Source organism: Ascaphus truei, chromosome 3 (genome assembly GCF_040206685.1).
Source record: "Ascaphus truei isolate aAscTru1 chromosome 3, aAscTru1.hap1, whole genome shotgun sequence".
NCBI classification, from domain to species: Eukaryota; Metazoa; Chordata; class Amphibia; order Anura; family Ascaphidae; genus Ascaphus; species Ascaphus truei.
Window position 1 is genome coordinate 302,463,787 of NC_134485.1, and position 17,429 is coordinate 302,481,215.

General features: G+C 39.5%; 1 protein-coding gene across 9 annotated transcripts in view; it reads left to right on the forward strand.

Moving 5' to 3' along the window:
• DIAPH3 (diaphanous related formin 3) overlaps window positions 1-17,429 on the forward strand; it is a 782,005-nt gene that overhangs the window by 342,275 nt on the left and 422,301 nt on the right. For all 9 annotated transcript variants that reach the window (XR_012799927.1, XM_075591046.1, XM_075591039.1 and 6 more), the window contains exons 18-19: window positions 4,347-4,439; window positions 7,094-7,188. Coding sequence is in view for 8 of the 9 variants with exons in the window: in XM_075591046.1 (XP_075447161.1) it covers window positions 4,347-4,439; window positions 7,094-7,188 (188 nt within the window). In the remaining variant the exon portion in view is untranslated. The remainder of the gene's footprint in view (window positions 1-4,346; window positions 4,440-7,093; window positions 7,189-17,429) is intronic.

Consider the following 17,429-nt stretch of genomic DNA (forward strand, 5'->3'; position numbering starts at 1 on the left):
AGTGGTCAGTGACGAACAGGAACATAGCGTTTTTATAATCCGGCTCCAAGCATAGGAGATCCATACACACCAGATCTAGCAGCCCATTTCTGGTTATATTCATGAGAGGAGCTGCCGTCTTGCGATGCGTTTTGCTAGGCACGCACCTGCCACAATTTTTGCAATACTCTTCTACATCCCTGGGCATATGAGACCAATAGAAGTGGATCCGTACCAAATGTAGAGTTTTATCTACTCCAATGTGCCCATGATAATGAAGAGATTTCAATACTACTTGACTGTTTTAGAGTCTGAGTACTATCTGTTTTATGGTTAAGTGCTGTGACTTCTTAATGACTCGGAACATTACGTCACTCTTCATCACTATTATACCATTATCTCAGTAGTAGGGAGGAAACGGGTCTATTCATGTTAAGTACTGACCATTTATTTTATCCCAGTGTCAAGCTGTTGTGCGTTTCTAAGATCTTGCCGGCAGTCCTGTCATAGTTAATTCAGCAGGATTATTCTATGCGATGGGTATAGCGGTGTAGAATATCCTTAAGCTGTCCACCACATGGTCAATATTGGCAGATATCACACATCTGGAGGTCTCAATTTTCCTACACATGGCCCATTCTCCGGTAGCTGTGATCTTCCACTGCCTGTGGAGTTCCCTGGCACCCCAGGGATCCTGGATAATACCTCTGCATCAATTTTCTGTTTGCCTGGTCTATACTTTAGGATAAAATGATACGTAGCCAACCCATCTCACCAACGGTGTCCAGTGGCATCCAGTTTAGCAGAGCAAATAATATAGATAAGCGTGTTATAATCGGTGTGGACCACAAATTATGCCCCATAGAGGTAATCATGCATCTTGTCGATTACTGACCATTTTAAGTCCAGGAAGTCAATGTGTGGACTAGGTAGTTTTTTTCCGATGGGGCAAGACCCCGATTTACTAATACAACATGCATTAATCCATCAGCGTGTTCTTGGTAAAGCACCGCTCCCAGTCCTTCCTGGGTGTGGTCTACATGCAGTATATAGGAGCTCTGTGTGTAGGCAAAAGCCAGCACTGGGACGTGGTATTAATCTTTATGAATGCTGCCTCACATTTTGTAGTCCATTGGGCTCCAAACTGCTCTAGTTTTTAAATAGTTTTGACCAATGGTGCTCAGATCAAAGTACATCCACGAAATGGGGGGGATAGCCCTTTGTTAGTTGTGTCAAAGGCTGTACTATGGTTATCCACCATCCTTTGATAGTACCTGCAAAATCCCAGAAAAGGCCTCAACTCCGGTACTTGTCTCTGCTTTGACCAGGAGGTTATTGCTTCCAGCTTTGTAGGATCGGTGGAAACCCTCTTATCGAAGACGATATGTCCCACATAGGTAACCAAAGTCCTGCAAAACTGACATTTGTCAAGAGGGCATTTCAATCCACACAAGCTCGACCAGTCCAGCACTTTCTTCAACCGACGCTAAAATCCTTCCAAAGACTATCAGGTCATCTAGCTACACTAGTACCTCCGGTAGGTTCATATCCCCCACTACTCCCTCCATTAGCCTCTGAAAATTTGCGGCCACCTTGGGTCAATTGAAGGCGGTCTTTTCTTGCTCTTTCTTATGCATGGGGATCTCGTAGTAGCCACTTTGAAGGTCAAGGACTGAGAACCAATTGCTCACTGTGAAGCAATCCAGTGCATCTTTTATTCAGGACATACAATATTGGTCTGGAGTGATGCGTTTATTCAACGTACAGTAATCTATACCCATCCGCACTGCCTCACTCCGATATTATACCTACGATTAGCAACTCTTGCAAATTATGCCTCTCATCTTGAACATCGGCTGTGGCCAATCTGTGACCTCTCTCCCTAAATGGACGGGTATCATGTAGGCGTATTCAGTTATCCACTCATCTGGCACGTCACACTCGTGGGTGGAGAATTCTTCACGCCTTCATCTCCCTTCGCACCACTTCCACTCCTCAGGGACACTGCTGTTCCCAAAGTCGAACATATTCAGGACCATGAATAATACGTATAACAACCGTAGAGAGAGGATAGTAATGTACCCCACTGCGCATCTTGCTCACAGTATCTCCTACTCTGTCCCGGTGGACCAGATCCTAACCAATGGGCTGTTGGTGCTGGCATAGCATTGGAGCATGTGTGGAATATAGGTGTGTTAATAGGTGCAGTCCTGTTACTTCACAAAGAATGGTGTACACTGAAAAGGATACTGAAGTGTCGTAGGGATGACCCCCTGGATGTTTTTACACTTTGTCCACTCATAGCTTCGGGACCCCCAGCGTACATGGGCCCCCTTTACACAGACAATGTACCGTCCTGGATCGTACCCGCTACCTCAGATACTTGCTATGCTACCAGGCTAAGAAGGCTCTGCCACTGCGCTGTATCTCTTGCCAGGCTCCTTGGGACAGGCCTCTTTCTCTCTCTTTTTGCAGGTCTCTTTCCTGCTCACGTGCCCCTCTCCACCTATATTTCTCCAAAGCCCTCCTTCCGTGATGACATCCTTCTTGGTATATCATCTCAGTTTATTCCTTTGTTCATAGTCATTTGCTTCAGGGCATGTCCATCAATATACTTGTGTGTTGATATGGGTGTTAAACTATAGTAAACATTCTGTAGGACCATAATCTTTTTAATTATAATTACTTTACTAAACTGCATAAAGTAATATTGTATATAGTCAAACTACGGTTTTGCAAAGCAACGGTTTTCAAGGCCGCCTGAATGGATTGTCGGAACAGTTGTTCTGGGTCCCATAGAGGAAGGAGCTCAACGTGGCCTGAGTCCTTGGCTGGAGTCCTGAGCCCCAGCAAACCTTTCGGCAGGCCAGACTACTTTACACACTAATAAAATAAACTGTATCACTGCCAACAGAATTACAGTAAATACAATTTTGAATGAAACCAAATTATTATTTTTCTTAAATGGCTTCTTGCTGTCTTTTTTTTATTTAGTACATTTTAAAAACTATTTTGTATTCATTGCTTAAGGACAGCCTAGCTCACCTCTCCGTGAGAGAGACACACACCTCAGAATGTTTTTGAATGTACTAGATGAAGAAAATCTCTCTGACTTTAAAATATCAATGAGGACTGTGCAGCTGTAGAGAACTACTGTTCCTTTTCATCTGTATGTCTGTTTGAGAAAAGCACTATTCCTGCAGGTATTCTGAGTTTTATATAAACACTGGTAGCCTCATAATGATTTCCTATTACAACATTAGTAATAGCATACTTTGTGGAAAAAAAATGATTTTTATTTATAATTTGCTTTTTTCCTGCTGCAAATTTTAAGAATTAAAGCTGCAACCTTCAAATAAAGAAACATGTAAGTTATTTAAATTAATGAAGTGCCATTAATTAACACATTTTCTGACGTTTCTTTGTGCTTTTTTGTGCTGTAGGATTTTCTTTTCAATGCTTAACCACATTTATTATGTATTGCTTTTAGTCTGTGTAGTGGATATTGTTCACATAAATTCTTAGATGCACTTTCTTTTATAGTTGCAGCAGCATTACCTCATTTGACTTGCAGTTTTAGCACAAGCTATAAAATATGTTTCCATAGTGCATATACTTAATTATTTACAACAAAAAAAAATCTTGTTGTAAAGGTAGTTGATGTATGTACAGTGTTAAATTGTCTCACAGGTAAATTGAATAACCTATATTGCGAAATAAATTCTCTATTGTACATGGGAAAAAAAGTACTTTTTCTTCAAATCAATATTTAATTTTGTGACTACCTATTTAAAGTAGACTTCAAAAACACAGATGCCATATAACATCCACAGAAATGTATAGAGTGTTGTCACACTACAATTGTGTTCTATTTTTAGAGCCACTATTGGTTTATACAGAAGGCCTGTGCTGATCAGTTCTTCAAATAGGTGATTAAGAACAGTTATGAGATCTTAGAACCCCCAAATAACTAGCTACATGCAAAAGACAAGATGCCCAATCGCTATGTACCATTATGGATGTAGCCCAACTTCCCTTTCCTGAATCCGTGGTGGAAGAAAACCCCTTGTCCGCTATGCTGGGAAAGATTACAGCAGGGGCAGCCGCAGCAGCTCCATGTTTGTGTTCGAGGTGCACTCGGCTTATTTCCCTACATCTGCAGATTGCTGTGGCCTGTTTCCCCTGGGAATCCCTGGCAGTGGGCAAAATAAGCTGGGCAACAGCCATATATCATTTTGCATACAGTATATGCTTTTATTCATGTTGAGCTTCTTACTGGAAGGTATAATGTACTGTATGTATATGTTGTTAAATATGACCCCCTTATTTTGATTCAGAATATTGATTTCTATGTTTTCTATCCACAGTAAGGAAAGAAGATGATGTTGAAGATAACATTTCAATCAAGAAGCGAATAAAGGAACTTAAAGTGTTGGATCCTAAAATTGCCCAAAACCTCTGTAAGCATAATGTATTCTTGTCTTCTTCTTAGAAAGTGTTCTAAATATAAAATGCGTGTCAGGAGGGTTCTGGGGAAACTTCAATTAGGTGCATTTCATTGACCATGTAAAAAAGTCATGTTCACATATAGGACGTTGTTGTGAAGGTAATAAATATGGATATAATTCAATGTAAGATGTCGTTTTCCTGACCGTAAAGGATACTTTACCATGAATGTACCTAAATCTAGATACTGTAGGCATTAAGTTAAGACTTTGCCCTGTCATTATGTAATGTAAGAGAAATAAGTATACAGTAGGTGGCTGCTTGGGGTTTTACAAGTATCAGGACATTCATTGTTTTGCAATCTGCTGAGGGTAATTGATACATTGTTATATTCATCAGCCTCTTGGATTCGAAGACAAGAAAGCTATATTTGTAGAGTATAATTTTCAACTCCTTATTGAAATGTTTAGACTGATATCATATAAAAGTAATTTGCCTCAGTCCATCTATTAAAGGTTTTTTTAATTTTGTTTAATAATATATGTGTTTGACTCCAATAACTCTAACTAAATTTAATAGTAATGCAATGTCATGTGGGTTTTATCTTTCTTTCACAGAACATCAATTAACCTGTTAATTTACAGTATATGTAATACCTAACCAAATATACTGAGACAATTACAGTAAACATAGTATTAGCTACTCATATCAGGTACTATTTAGCAATCTAATTGATAGATTCTTACCAGACAGGTAGGGAAGATTTGGGATCTCTTTCCCAAATGCGGGACACTCCCCAGCTACAAAAAGCATGAGCTGTTTAAGATTATAATTATAATTTCCAGATTGTGTATAAATAGAATGATCTTGGTTTTTTTTATTGCTGCATCGGACTCAATTAGCTATATTTACTAAAAGAGTAAAATAATTTTTGTATGATCTGGGTTGCATGCTTTAGTGAATGTAGATAAATACTCTTACCTGCTGCTGCTAGTTTACTGACCACTTCAGCACTTCCTGAAAAGTCAAAGGATGCTCAGGCTTTGCAGTAGGGTATCTTAAGAAAGTAGATTGCCATCTTTGATTTGTTCAAATGTATTGGTATTTTCAGTGGATCTGTCTTCTGGACTGACCCTTTCTGACCCTGATGTTTTAAGTGGCAGTAGTGAGATCAAGGACTGATTTTACTGTATCAGCGCAATTCGTAGTGTATTTCGATGCTCTTCAAATTTCCAGCGTCAAAACAGGCATCATACAGATGTAGCAAGACTTCCTATCCCGAAGGATAAGCACTGCGTGTGGTCCCCATTCAGAAGCATGGACCCTCCATAGCGCCATTGCAACAGACAATGTCTAAGGCACTGCAGACTTTTGTTTATCTGCGGCGCCGAGGACAGTTAGTCTTACTAACACTTGGCAACATTTGATCACAGCGCCTATCCTAGTTTTAACTTTATTTTGGCACTGTCAATTCAGTTCACTGCACGAGAGTGTTGCACTGCACCAGTTTATTTTTTCATTGTCATCTTTATTTTAATAATATTCATTAAAAGTTATGTTCTAATTTACACAGATGTGCACCTATAACGCAATTCTTTTCATGGACCTGTAACCTTCACCACAGACACTCTTTTCATTTCTTATACTTACATTTTTAAAGTGGTATAGCCTATCCTTAAACTACTTGTATTCACACAGCAGGGGGATATGTACCATTTTCGGTGCTGCTTTTGTTTTTCTGCACATTATCCTTAAGACAACAATATAGACTAATTTATTGTCTTTTCGCAAACTTCTATTATGATTAAAATCAGCTACACAAATGAGCAGCTGGAAGGGCTATTTTTTCAGAGTACCCTATTTAGTTGTACCTCTCCATAGTTTAACCCAAGACATGTATAAGCCCTGTATATCTTTCTTGACATTTTTTCTTAATTTCAGTGGAGGAATTAATTTTCAATTCATTTTTTTCTAGTTTAGTTTGTAAGAATAAGAAGGTAAGCTGAAAGACCTTTGGCTGTTTAAAAATCTAGAGAGTTTAGAAGGTCAGAAAGACTTCTGATCCTATTTCATAGTGCTATAAGGGTAATGGCACCATCAGCATTCTTGATTGCTCTTTGGATAAGGGAGACCATCAGAAAGTGTATGGGGCATTAGGTCAGCAAGCTCCACAAAATTTAAAATTCCCCCGAGCCATGATAGACATATTGGTCGAAAGAGCAATGGTAATACCTCTTGAACTGCTCATGTCAGCAATTTGAGTTTCCCTGTATTTTCTTTGTCATGCAGTGTAGACTTAATATCAAGCCAATCAACTCTAGCTTAATATTTCTTTCTGAAAGTCGACATTCCCTCTGGGTTTCCCACTGGAATATTACACTGTCAAGAAGTGACAAACCAAGTGTCCCTTTATTTCTCCTTCTCTCCCCCTTCCTACTCTTCTCCCTCTCTCCACAATACAAACCACCATGACACACTGTTTCCTAAATCTTTTTCTTTCCACTTTTCAGGCTATACAGTAGCTACTCTTTGGTTGGCGAAAACCATTTTTTAAAATTATTGCAGTACTGCACCATATCAAGGCACACTTGTGGTCTATACTCTTTGCATTGAAAACCAATCTTTGGTACACATTTGATTATTTCTCTTTACATGTATTTATTTTCAGCTATCTTCTTGGGTTCATACCGGTTGCCTTATGAAGAAATAAAAAAAATTATACTGGAGATTGATGAAACACATTTGTCAGAATCCATGGTTCAGGTAAAGTAATTAATAGGCTACTATGTTACAGATATCACAGTTTATCACAGTTTTGTCACATTTTGTTGTGATAGGCCATATTTTCATATGGTTTGACAAGGTAACCTACCTGTATATGACAAAAGTGTAGAAAAACAAAAAGAATGCAGGTGAGACTGAAATAAAAGCCCTTGGTGTCTCAGATCTGAGTGGACAATTCACGGGAAAGGCCAGAAAGCCAAGTGATCTCAGACAGATAAAAGAACAGTCTTTAACATTTCTTTCTGGTAAGACAGGCACATTGGTACTTGTGATGACATGAAGGCATTTTCAGCCTTTTTTTTTTTTTTTATCATCTTGCTCAAATGCTGATATGTTGTAAAACACTTAACCGAAGAATACATCTTTATTCTAATAAATATATATATATATATATATATATATATATATATATATATATATATATCTCAAATGGAAATATTCCTGTATGCTCATTTGCATGTCTTAGACAGGTCTGCAACCCCGCCTTTCACCATTATCACCCAGCACACAGCACTTCCACTGCAGCAAGGGATTCTGGGAAATTACATGCAAATGTGCACACAGTGTCACCTTTTGCTTCAAAACCATTTTTAACATGGTTTCCTATAGGCTTAAGTTTGCTGCATGGTCACAGCTTTAAACACAGCCAAGGTTATATGTATATATATATATATATATATATATATATATATATATATATATATATATATATATATGTATGTAACAATCAAAGACGAATAGACTATACCATTCTGCGGCTAACGAAATCCTTTTATTTGTGCGAGCTTTCGAGATACACTGATCTCTTCTTCCGGTGGTGTTCCAATGGATAAAGCAAGAGAGGTTTTTACTTAAAAACAGTGCATCCTGGAATGTATCGTAATGCCTAACCCTCCCCCGGTGCCGGAAGAAGTGATGTGTATCTCGAAAGCTTGCACAAATAAAAGCATTTAGTTAGCCACAGAACGGTATCGTCTATTCGTTTTTGATTATTACGCTCGGCTAACACGGTACAGATATCTCTCTCTCTTCTCTCTCTTCTCTCTTCTTCTCTCTTTTTTCTCTTCTCTCTCCTTAATAATTAAAAACGAATAGAAATATATATAATCATTAGCATCTGCATGTTTTAAAATAAAATCCAGCTAAAAAGGAGGGAATCAGGACCAAAGCAACTTTGGATGCCCGAAATGAAATCGGGACAACAGTTATTACAAATTTTAAATCTATGGGTGCTACAGGCAAAACCCTAGTCAAGGCAACAATGGAGGGGGCTGTGCACACCAAAACACGATGCAATCAAATTAATGTAAAAGAGGCATTTAATGACTGATCTAAAGATCCAACGTTTTGGTGCCAAGCACCTCCATCAGGGATACATAATGAATGACGGAACCCTTAAATTGTGTTCAAACCCCCACTCACCCACCTCCTTCCAGCTGATCCAATACGCCGCGACTGCTGCAGGAAAAGCCCACAATGAGTATTGGGCATTGCTTCACTTTGCATGGCAGTTTTGCTGATTAGTGCATGCACAACTTATTAAACACCATTTGTTTTAAATGTGAATTAATTATCTTTATTAATATAATTATAATCCTTGCATTCCTCTTTAAAGAGTAAAATAAGTGCAGTGTAGTTTGGTTTAAATGACGCACAGGATTATGTGAGTTATGGAGGGTCAACCATTATATTATGTTTAATGGGTACACAAACTAAGTTATGGTGAGTGAAAAGGTAGCATACAGCAAAGATTCAAAAAAACAAAAACAACTTATGAACACATTCACATGTCTCACAAAGGTCCACAAACCTTCCTTTCTCCATAGACACTCAACATACAATATTTGCACTGCAGCCAAGAATGCTGGGTAATGACATGCAAATAAGCCCGTAATGTGTCACTTTTTGCTTTTTCATTTTAACATATACCCCTATAAACTGCAGGCATACATTTATAGGGGTCTATGTTAAAAATAAATAAAAAGTGCTTATTTGCATATCATTACAAAGAATCCTTGGCTGTAGTGCAAACATTGTATACCAAGTGACTATGGGAAAGGGCAGGTTTGTTGTGCACCTGTCTGAAGCATCAATGTGTTTGTATTTTTTATTATATTTAATACAATACATGCCAGAAGGGAGAGATGATAACGTATAGGTATACAGTACTGTACATAGACTTTTACAGGCACAGTGAGTCTCTGCCTTAAAGAGCTTACAATCTGATTTTACTGCTTGAAGTACAAATAAATAAATGGTCATATTTAAGAAGTGGTGCTATTTTGGCCAATTCAGCTGAAAATATGGGACAGTCATTGACTCATGTGGAGAGATGACTTTAGAATTGTAACCATTTTCAACTGCTTCACAGGCAGCGTTTTAACTACAGGTAGTGCTCCTTCAGCTCTGTTATAATGTCCCTAATAGGACCAAATCAAAAACAATTTAGAATGAGACCAAAAGCTGAATGAAATGCTTAAGGCTAAGGCCCCGCTCCCTCCGTCAGCGCTCCCGCACTGCAGACAGGCGGGGCGCTGACAGACACAGACCGCGATATGCGGTCTGTAGGGAGCGGGAGGTGGGCGGGAGTGGGAGATTTGAGCGGTAGGGGGCGCGTGGCTTGAGCCGAGGGACCCGCTACTCTCCCCCCCCCTCCCTCCCTCCACGGGCTCGGGCTGGCACTCATACACACACGCAGACACACACACACAGACAGAGGCAGGCACTCACGCACACACACGCACGCAGGCAGGTACTCATACACATACACACACACAGAGGCAGGCACTCACGCACTCAGGCACACACATACACACAGACAGGCACTCACGCTGCTTTCCCCCCACACTCCTCCCCGCTCCCCGAAGCCTCTCCTCCTCCCGAAGCCTCCCCTCCTGGTTGGCTCACAGCCACACCACGTGACGCGTCAACGCTAGGGATTACCATTCTCTTGTATCTCGTAGGTGCTGACGCGTCACAGCGTGTAGTGAGCTGTGCAGCCAGGGGGGACCGGGACCGGCTCCACAGGATTCCCCTGCTGGTGGGAATCTCGCGTGTGGCCGTCCGCGCCGCCGGGCGCAGCGGGTCCCAGGCCTAAGAAACCATTTATTCCCACTTTAGGCACTCAAAACTCTGCTCAACTTTACTTCTCTCCCAGACTTCTAAAAGTATTTTAACTTGTGACTTGTGCAAAAAGATCATTTTCTATCTTTAACATATAGTGTCTGCATACGAGTTTGGGTTAGACTAGCATTTTCTGATTTTCACACATTTTTACTTCTAGCTCAAATTACTGCATTACTCTGGACCAACTAATTTTAGCATAAATGTTGTGAAAGATGCAACTCTTTAACAATAGTAACTTTTTGCTCTTCTTTACAAATAAAACAGAATAAGTTCAGAGGTATGTCATGTGTAATTGTGGATACACCTGAGAACGTCATAGGGAAAAAAAAACGCTTGATTCACAATTTATGCAATTACATAAATACAATTGAATATATACAGTAATTACAATTTTCACAAATTTAAGATCTAGGTAGGTTTTTCTTTTGTCTGATCAAACAGAATTGCATAGTCTGTATAGGAGTTAGGGAGCCTTAGTGAATTGAAAGTTTGTATTATCTAATGTACTGTAACATCTAAAAATAAAACACCAGCATAATAGACACATTGACCATGGAATCGGTTGTTTTTACTCTAATGCCTGCATGTGAAACTATTGACCTTTGTAGGAAAAGCTTAAAAAAAAAAAAAACACACCTCTGGTTTAGATTTTGTATTTAAGAAGGAATAGATTTAGTTCTATTTATTTATTTATTTATTTATTTATAAAATATTTTACCAGGAAGTAATACATTGAGAGTTACCTCTCGTTTTCAAGTATGTCCTGGGCACAGAGTAAAACAAAATAATACATGGTTACAAATACAGTTACATAAATGAACAAGGTATACATTATATACAAGACATTGCATGCACAGTTAAAGAAAATATATATTATGAGCGTATGAAACAGTTACAGACCAGATTAAAGTGTGAGACAGCCTTAGATTCTAAGACTGTTGTGTGATATTCATATGTCTTAGATACTAAATAATCTGCACCTGCACAGCCTAAAGCTGTCAAATCATTGTTGTGCTGGTCAACAACTAGAGGGAAATACATTTTTCTATTCAATTAGACCTGACTTCACTTTTGACCCCACCTCCAGTATTCTTCAACAGTGGCTTATCTGTAAATGTTTCCCTGGAGATACTTTTTTGTTTTTTACATCCATAGGATTTTATTCAAACAGAAAATCAATGCAATTTTATTTGTAGACAAGTCTTAAGTGTTTTTGACATTTCAATTTACTGTATTTAAATAATAAAAAGATAAATGTGCTGACTACTCTTTTTGGAACACAGCCAATATAGTACAGTAATATACTGTATGTAGTTTCATGTAACACAATTGTGTACGATATCCATTTCCAACGGAATAATGTGTTTATAGATCTGTAAATCATTTGCTTTGCTATTCATTAACATGTATTCTACCTGCCATTTCAGAACACATTTTCCCTGCTACTATAGATATAGCTTTATAGCTTATCACTAATGTGATAAGTCACTGTAGTTTATCGATATTTTTTATAAAGTTGCTAGTCCGTTTAAATTGTATTCCCACATTAAAATAAAGTTGTTTTTTTCTGAATAGTTACCACATTCAACCCTTTCCTTTTAGTGCTAACCAGCCTTTAACTATTCATACATGAAGCATTTCATTGAAGTTCATTGATTGATGATTATTTTTTTACGTCCACCTAGCATTAGGAGCCAATGGCTTAGCGTCGCCCTCCAGCTGAGATAAAATTAGGGGGACCTCTATCAGATCTTTTTCTTTCACTAGCAACACTTCCTCTTCACAGGTAGTCTTTTTTTTTTCAGTCCGCACTATGAGGTTCGAATTATGTTTTTTTGCTGAGGAGACTTACTGGACGGATTACAGAGTTGGCACGTCTTTTGTCCTGAAGCCCCTGCATAATGTGCTGGTCAGTGGATCCCTTGCGACTGGGCCACGCAGCGAATGTTTGTCCAGGCGGTGGCAATCCTATCTTATCAGCATTATTTGTCTTCCAAGCCACTCTGCCTATACTGCCGATCATTTCTGTGATGACACAAGCAGCGACTAATGGTTATGGAACGAAGAAGTATTTAACACACCTACGTTGGAATATACGCTGCTGCCTTCCCTGTGCTGCTGAATTTAACTATTGCCTGTATGTTGCATCCTTGATCTCATTCTCAAACTGCTGCCCAGGACTGGTAGGTTCCTCAGCTACAGAGTTGCTTATTAAAACTCATAGGTAAGCCTCCAGGTCTTATGTAGTGAGGTCGTTTTTATTTTATTTAATCTTTATTTTAGAAAATACTTACTTTGAAGCATACAGTATAAAACGTACATGTTCAGTACTTCACATACACAAACGGATGAGCGCACTTTAGAGTCATGCAAGTCAAGGAAATTGGACTCGTTAAAAATGTTGGCAGTAGGATTGAAAACTGGTTGAAGGATAGACATCAGAGAGCTGTCGTAAATGGAGCCTTTTGAGGTTGGGCTAAACTTGTAAGTGGAATACCTCAAGGATCGGTACTGGGACCCCTGCTTTTAAACTGGTTTATTAACGACCTTGAGGCTGGCATAGAGAGCAAAGTCTCCATCTTTCCTGATGAATCTAAATTGTGTAAGGTAGTAAAATTAGAGCAGGATGTAATTTCTCTGCAGGACTTGGATAGACTGGAAACTTGGGCAGGAAAATGGCAGATGATGTTTAATACTCATAAATTTAAGGTTATGGATTTGGGAAACAAGAATAAACAGGCACTTACAAATTAAATGGGGATAAATTAGGAGAATCCTTGATGGAGAAGGATTTAGGAGTTATTGTAGACAGCAGAATTAGCAATAGTGCCCAAAGTCAAACAAGATCTTATCTTGCATTAAACAATGAATGTAATGAAAAAAGTTGTTAGGCGGAGCAACTGCTTCAAAGGGAAGCAGTTGTGCCGCCTCACAACTTTTTTGTTACATTGACTCAATTTCGGCAGGAGCACGCGGGCAGAATAACGAGGATCCACAGACAGGAGTGAGTACATCTTTTTTTAAATGTTACTCACACCATCACAAGATATTCATCATCATGCACTGATTATGCAGAGTTAACATTATTTGCCTTAAGGATAGGCCTAGTTAACCTGCTAGAAACGTGCAAGTCTATTAAGACTCTTAAATATTTAATAGTGCTTCCAGTATATATTACTGACACCATGGGAAATCTCTTCCAAATTTGATTATGCTGTTGTAGGAATTTATCATATACAGAGACTGAGTTTCAAGTATATACTATTTGGACTTTACTCAGGGAAGCATCACTAGGGGGTTAATTACTCCCACCATCTCTATTAAACAAGGAATGGATGGAAGGGAAGTAAGCATAATTATACCCCCCTATAAAGCATTTGTAAGACCACACTTTGCACTTCTTATGGAGTGGTGCCCAAAACTACTACATATTAAGAGAAGAGCCACCAAATTAATAAAGGGGATGGAAAATCTGACTTATGAGGAAAGGCTAGCTAATGTAAATTTGTTAACATTAGAAAAGAGGCGTCTAAGATCGGACACAATAACTATATATAAATATATATCCGGGGACAATACAAGGAACTTTTAAAAGAACTATTCATCCCAAGGGCAGCAAGCCAATGCAAAGAAGCTCTGATTATCCATAAATACGTAAAAGACGAAATACATATTTACCAGAACCCAACAGATTCAACTTCAACTGGATGGCAACCCAATCGAGTGAATGGACTCATTCAAATACCTAGGGTCTATTATTGATGGCCAAAGCATAGCATCTTCGAATGACCTAAAATGCTGCATCGGTAGCGCCACTGCACAGTTCGCCTTGTTAAATAAATGTTTGTGGAACCAACAGGACGTGACAAATGTAACAAAAATGCAAATTTTTAACGCCTCAATACGCAATATTTTACTGTATGTCTCAGAAACATGGACACTACTCAAAAGCGATATGAACCTACTTGAACGAATCCAACTAAGATATCTACGTAAGATACTCCATATTATGCTACGATACCAATGGAAAAATGAATATATACTGTTAGCCTGTCAAAACCAATCCACAGTCAATACGCAATATTTTACTGTATGTCTCAGAAACATGGACACTACTCAAAAGTGATATAAACCTACTCGAACGAATCCAACTCAGATATCTACGTAAGATACTCCATATTATGCTACGATACCAATGGAAAAATGAATATATACTGTTAGCCTGTCAAAACCAATCCACAGTCGCCCAGTACATTAAGCTACAAAGACTTAGGTGGTTTGGCCACGTCTGCCATATGGACATCACCAGACTAACATAGTGGAAATTGGACCGAAATGCTCCAAAGAAAACGTGATCGAACCATGTAGCGCAAGATCTCAAACCGCTCAGCTTCACAGTAGCTGAAACCCAAAAAGCCACCCTAAATCGAGATCAATTGCGCGTAATCACTAGAGACGTATTGAACATCCTGCTGCTTACCTCCACAACGCATCGCTCCTTACCTTATAAAAGATGAAGCAATGTGTTTACGGAGTAGTTTGGTGATATAATGGTGCTCATAAGTGCTTTGGTCCGTGTGTTTGTAGTGGAAGGGAGCATAAACTAGGTAATAATTATTACATAATAACAGTACTAAACCTTTAGGGGTGCACTAAGGATACCCTGAAGGTTGGGGTAGGTTGCCCAAGGACACCCTTCCCTTCCTCATTGGTTTAGCCCTAGGTCATGTACTCACAATACTCAGATCTCCCAGAGCCTCCCTTCCAGACCGTGCAGCTGTAGCAGGATGAAGAGTCCAAGAGCAAAAGTGTGCAGCGCACAGCAATAAGAAGAAAGAGCAGGTCTGGCAAACAAATCCTTTATTGACAAGCCATAAAATAGAGGGCTGCAACCCTTCTATGCGTTTCGTGCTAGTGCACTTTATCAAGAAGTGCCATACACGGTGTAACAAACATTTTAAATACAGCTGACTGCCGTTTTTCGCGCCAAACAGTGACGTCACTAGCCAATGAAAATCGCGCCTGTCGCGCATGCGTCCCGCGGCTAAGCACTGAAGGACTCCCTGCCCATACCAGCTGTCTCACAGTCTCGGGGAGACGCCCCGCTTGGGAGCTCACCCGATGTAAAGACACACCCCTGGCAGTGGCAAAAGAAACTCCCCAGTCTCGCCGTCTGGCGCAGACGAGCAGCTAAGCAAATAAATACTAAGTTCCCCCGTTCTGGCTAAAGAAGAAGTGAATATATACCACCATAACAATTATAGCTCCATTCATGACGATATTGCACGCCAACCCACCAGATGACAAAGCAAATCGTGGAGGTAGTGCTACCAGAGTCACTTCACAGTTGCTATAAAATGATAAGGAATTGAAATAAAAATAAAAGGTAAATAAATACATACACAAAGGGTTGTAAAGAACGGCTCACCTATTTAACCAATAGTCCTTAAAATAGTAGGTGCAAAGGGGTAGGGTACAATATTGGCAAGAGTGAACAGAGAAGTTCAAAGATACCCCTATAAATGCACTCTAAACTGTATGTATATGTTTCTAGGGTAATAAGGTAATAGGTCCCCTATACCAGAAACTAAAAACGAAAACGGAGCAAAAAACAAAAAAGTTTTAATACATCATTAAATTAAACTATTACACTCAAATAGATAAAATATGGGTATAAACTGAACCCCTAGAAGGAGCGATAAGAGTCTATATGGAGGTGCTTTAGGTACTAGTATACTCTTATTGTTATAGAGTGCACCCCATGGATTCCTGCGTGTGTTTAGAACATATACAGTAATGCCACTGAATCTAGATACTAGCGAGTTATATCTGACAAATTGGTATTTGCCGGGTTGAACTGAATAGTTCAATGGTAAACCATTTTACCTCAGGTTATTGTAATCATCACTCTTTATATAGTATCCAGGTAAAAACAGGTCTATGCTTATATAAGTAAATAAACTCCTGGGACTGTGTTATTTGTATTGATATTGTCACTACCATATGTTGGACCTGGTTGCTACAATGTATGCTGTTGAAAGGGTAGTTGTAACAGTATCAGATACTAGCGCTTGTTGCTATACACAGGGCACACTATAGATTCGTGTGCTACAAACAGTATAACCATACATATGACTGAACAGTCTCAGACACTTGCTGTGTAATAACAACTAATTGCGCTCCCCCTTATGCAAGCATACAACTCCGTATACACAGGTGATAATAGTATATAACTGGGTAGTGGCAGGTACCAGCGCTTGTTGCCATACACAGCGCACACTACAGATACGTGTGTTGCAAACAGTATAAATATACATATGACTGAATTATCTCTGACACTCTCTGTGTAATTACAACTAATTGCGCTCCCCCTTATGCAAGCGTACAGCTCCGTATACACAGGCGATATAAGTATATTGCTAAATAGTAGCAGGTGCCAGCGCTTGTTGCCATACACAGCGCACACTATAGATTTGTGTGCTGCAAACAGTGTAACCATACATATGACTGAATTGTTTCAGACCCTCACTGCGTAATAACAACTAATAGCGCTCCTTCTTATGCAAACATACAGCTCCGTATACACAGGCGGCTGCTGTGTTAGCCGCAGACACATTCGTGGTTGGCGAAATGCCAGATCCACTAACTCTCCAGTGGAGCAGGGGAAGGGGATACAGAAGAGGCTTCAGCGAGCCTTAACCAGGAGTAGAAAAAGCATACGACCCGTTCACATGGCTGATAGAGTTCTCGCAGACGCTCCTACAGTGACGTCACCGTCGTGACGTCAGCAACAACCGACACATGTTTCGCGCGTGTGACGCGCTTCATCAGGGGGAGGAGTCTGCCCTTCCGAGTGAGTCTCTGGTATTTGTAAGGGGACCTGGATTCCTATTGGTCCCTGGTTATACTGATAGTATTAACCCAGTGATATCCGTAGCAAGATTAACCCTGTCAGACCGGGTTGATGTCTATGAACTGATAGTTCAGGACTTGATAATTCTGTTGTCATTCTACTTCACAGAGCATTATTCAGTAGTTGCACAGTATATATGAATACACCTAAATCGTGGATGGTGGATCACCCAAGTCATTAT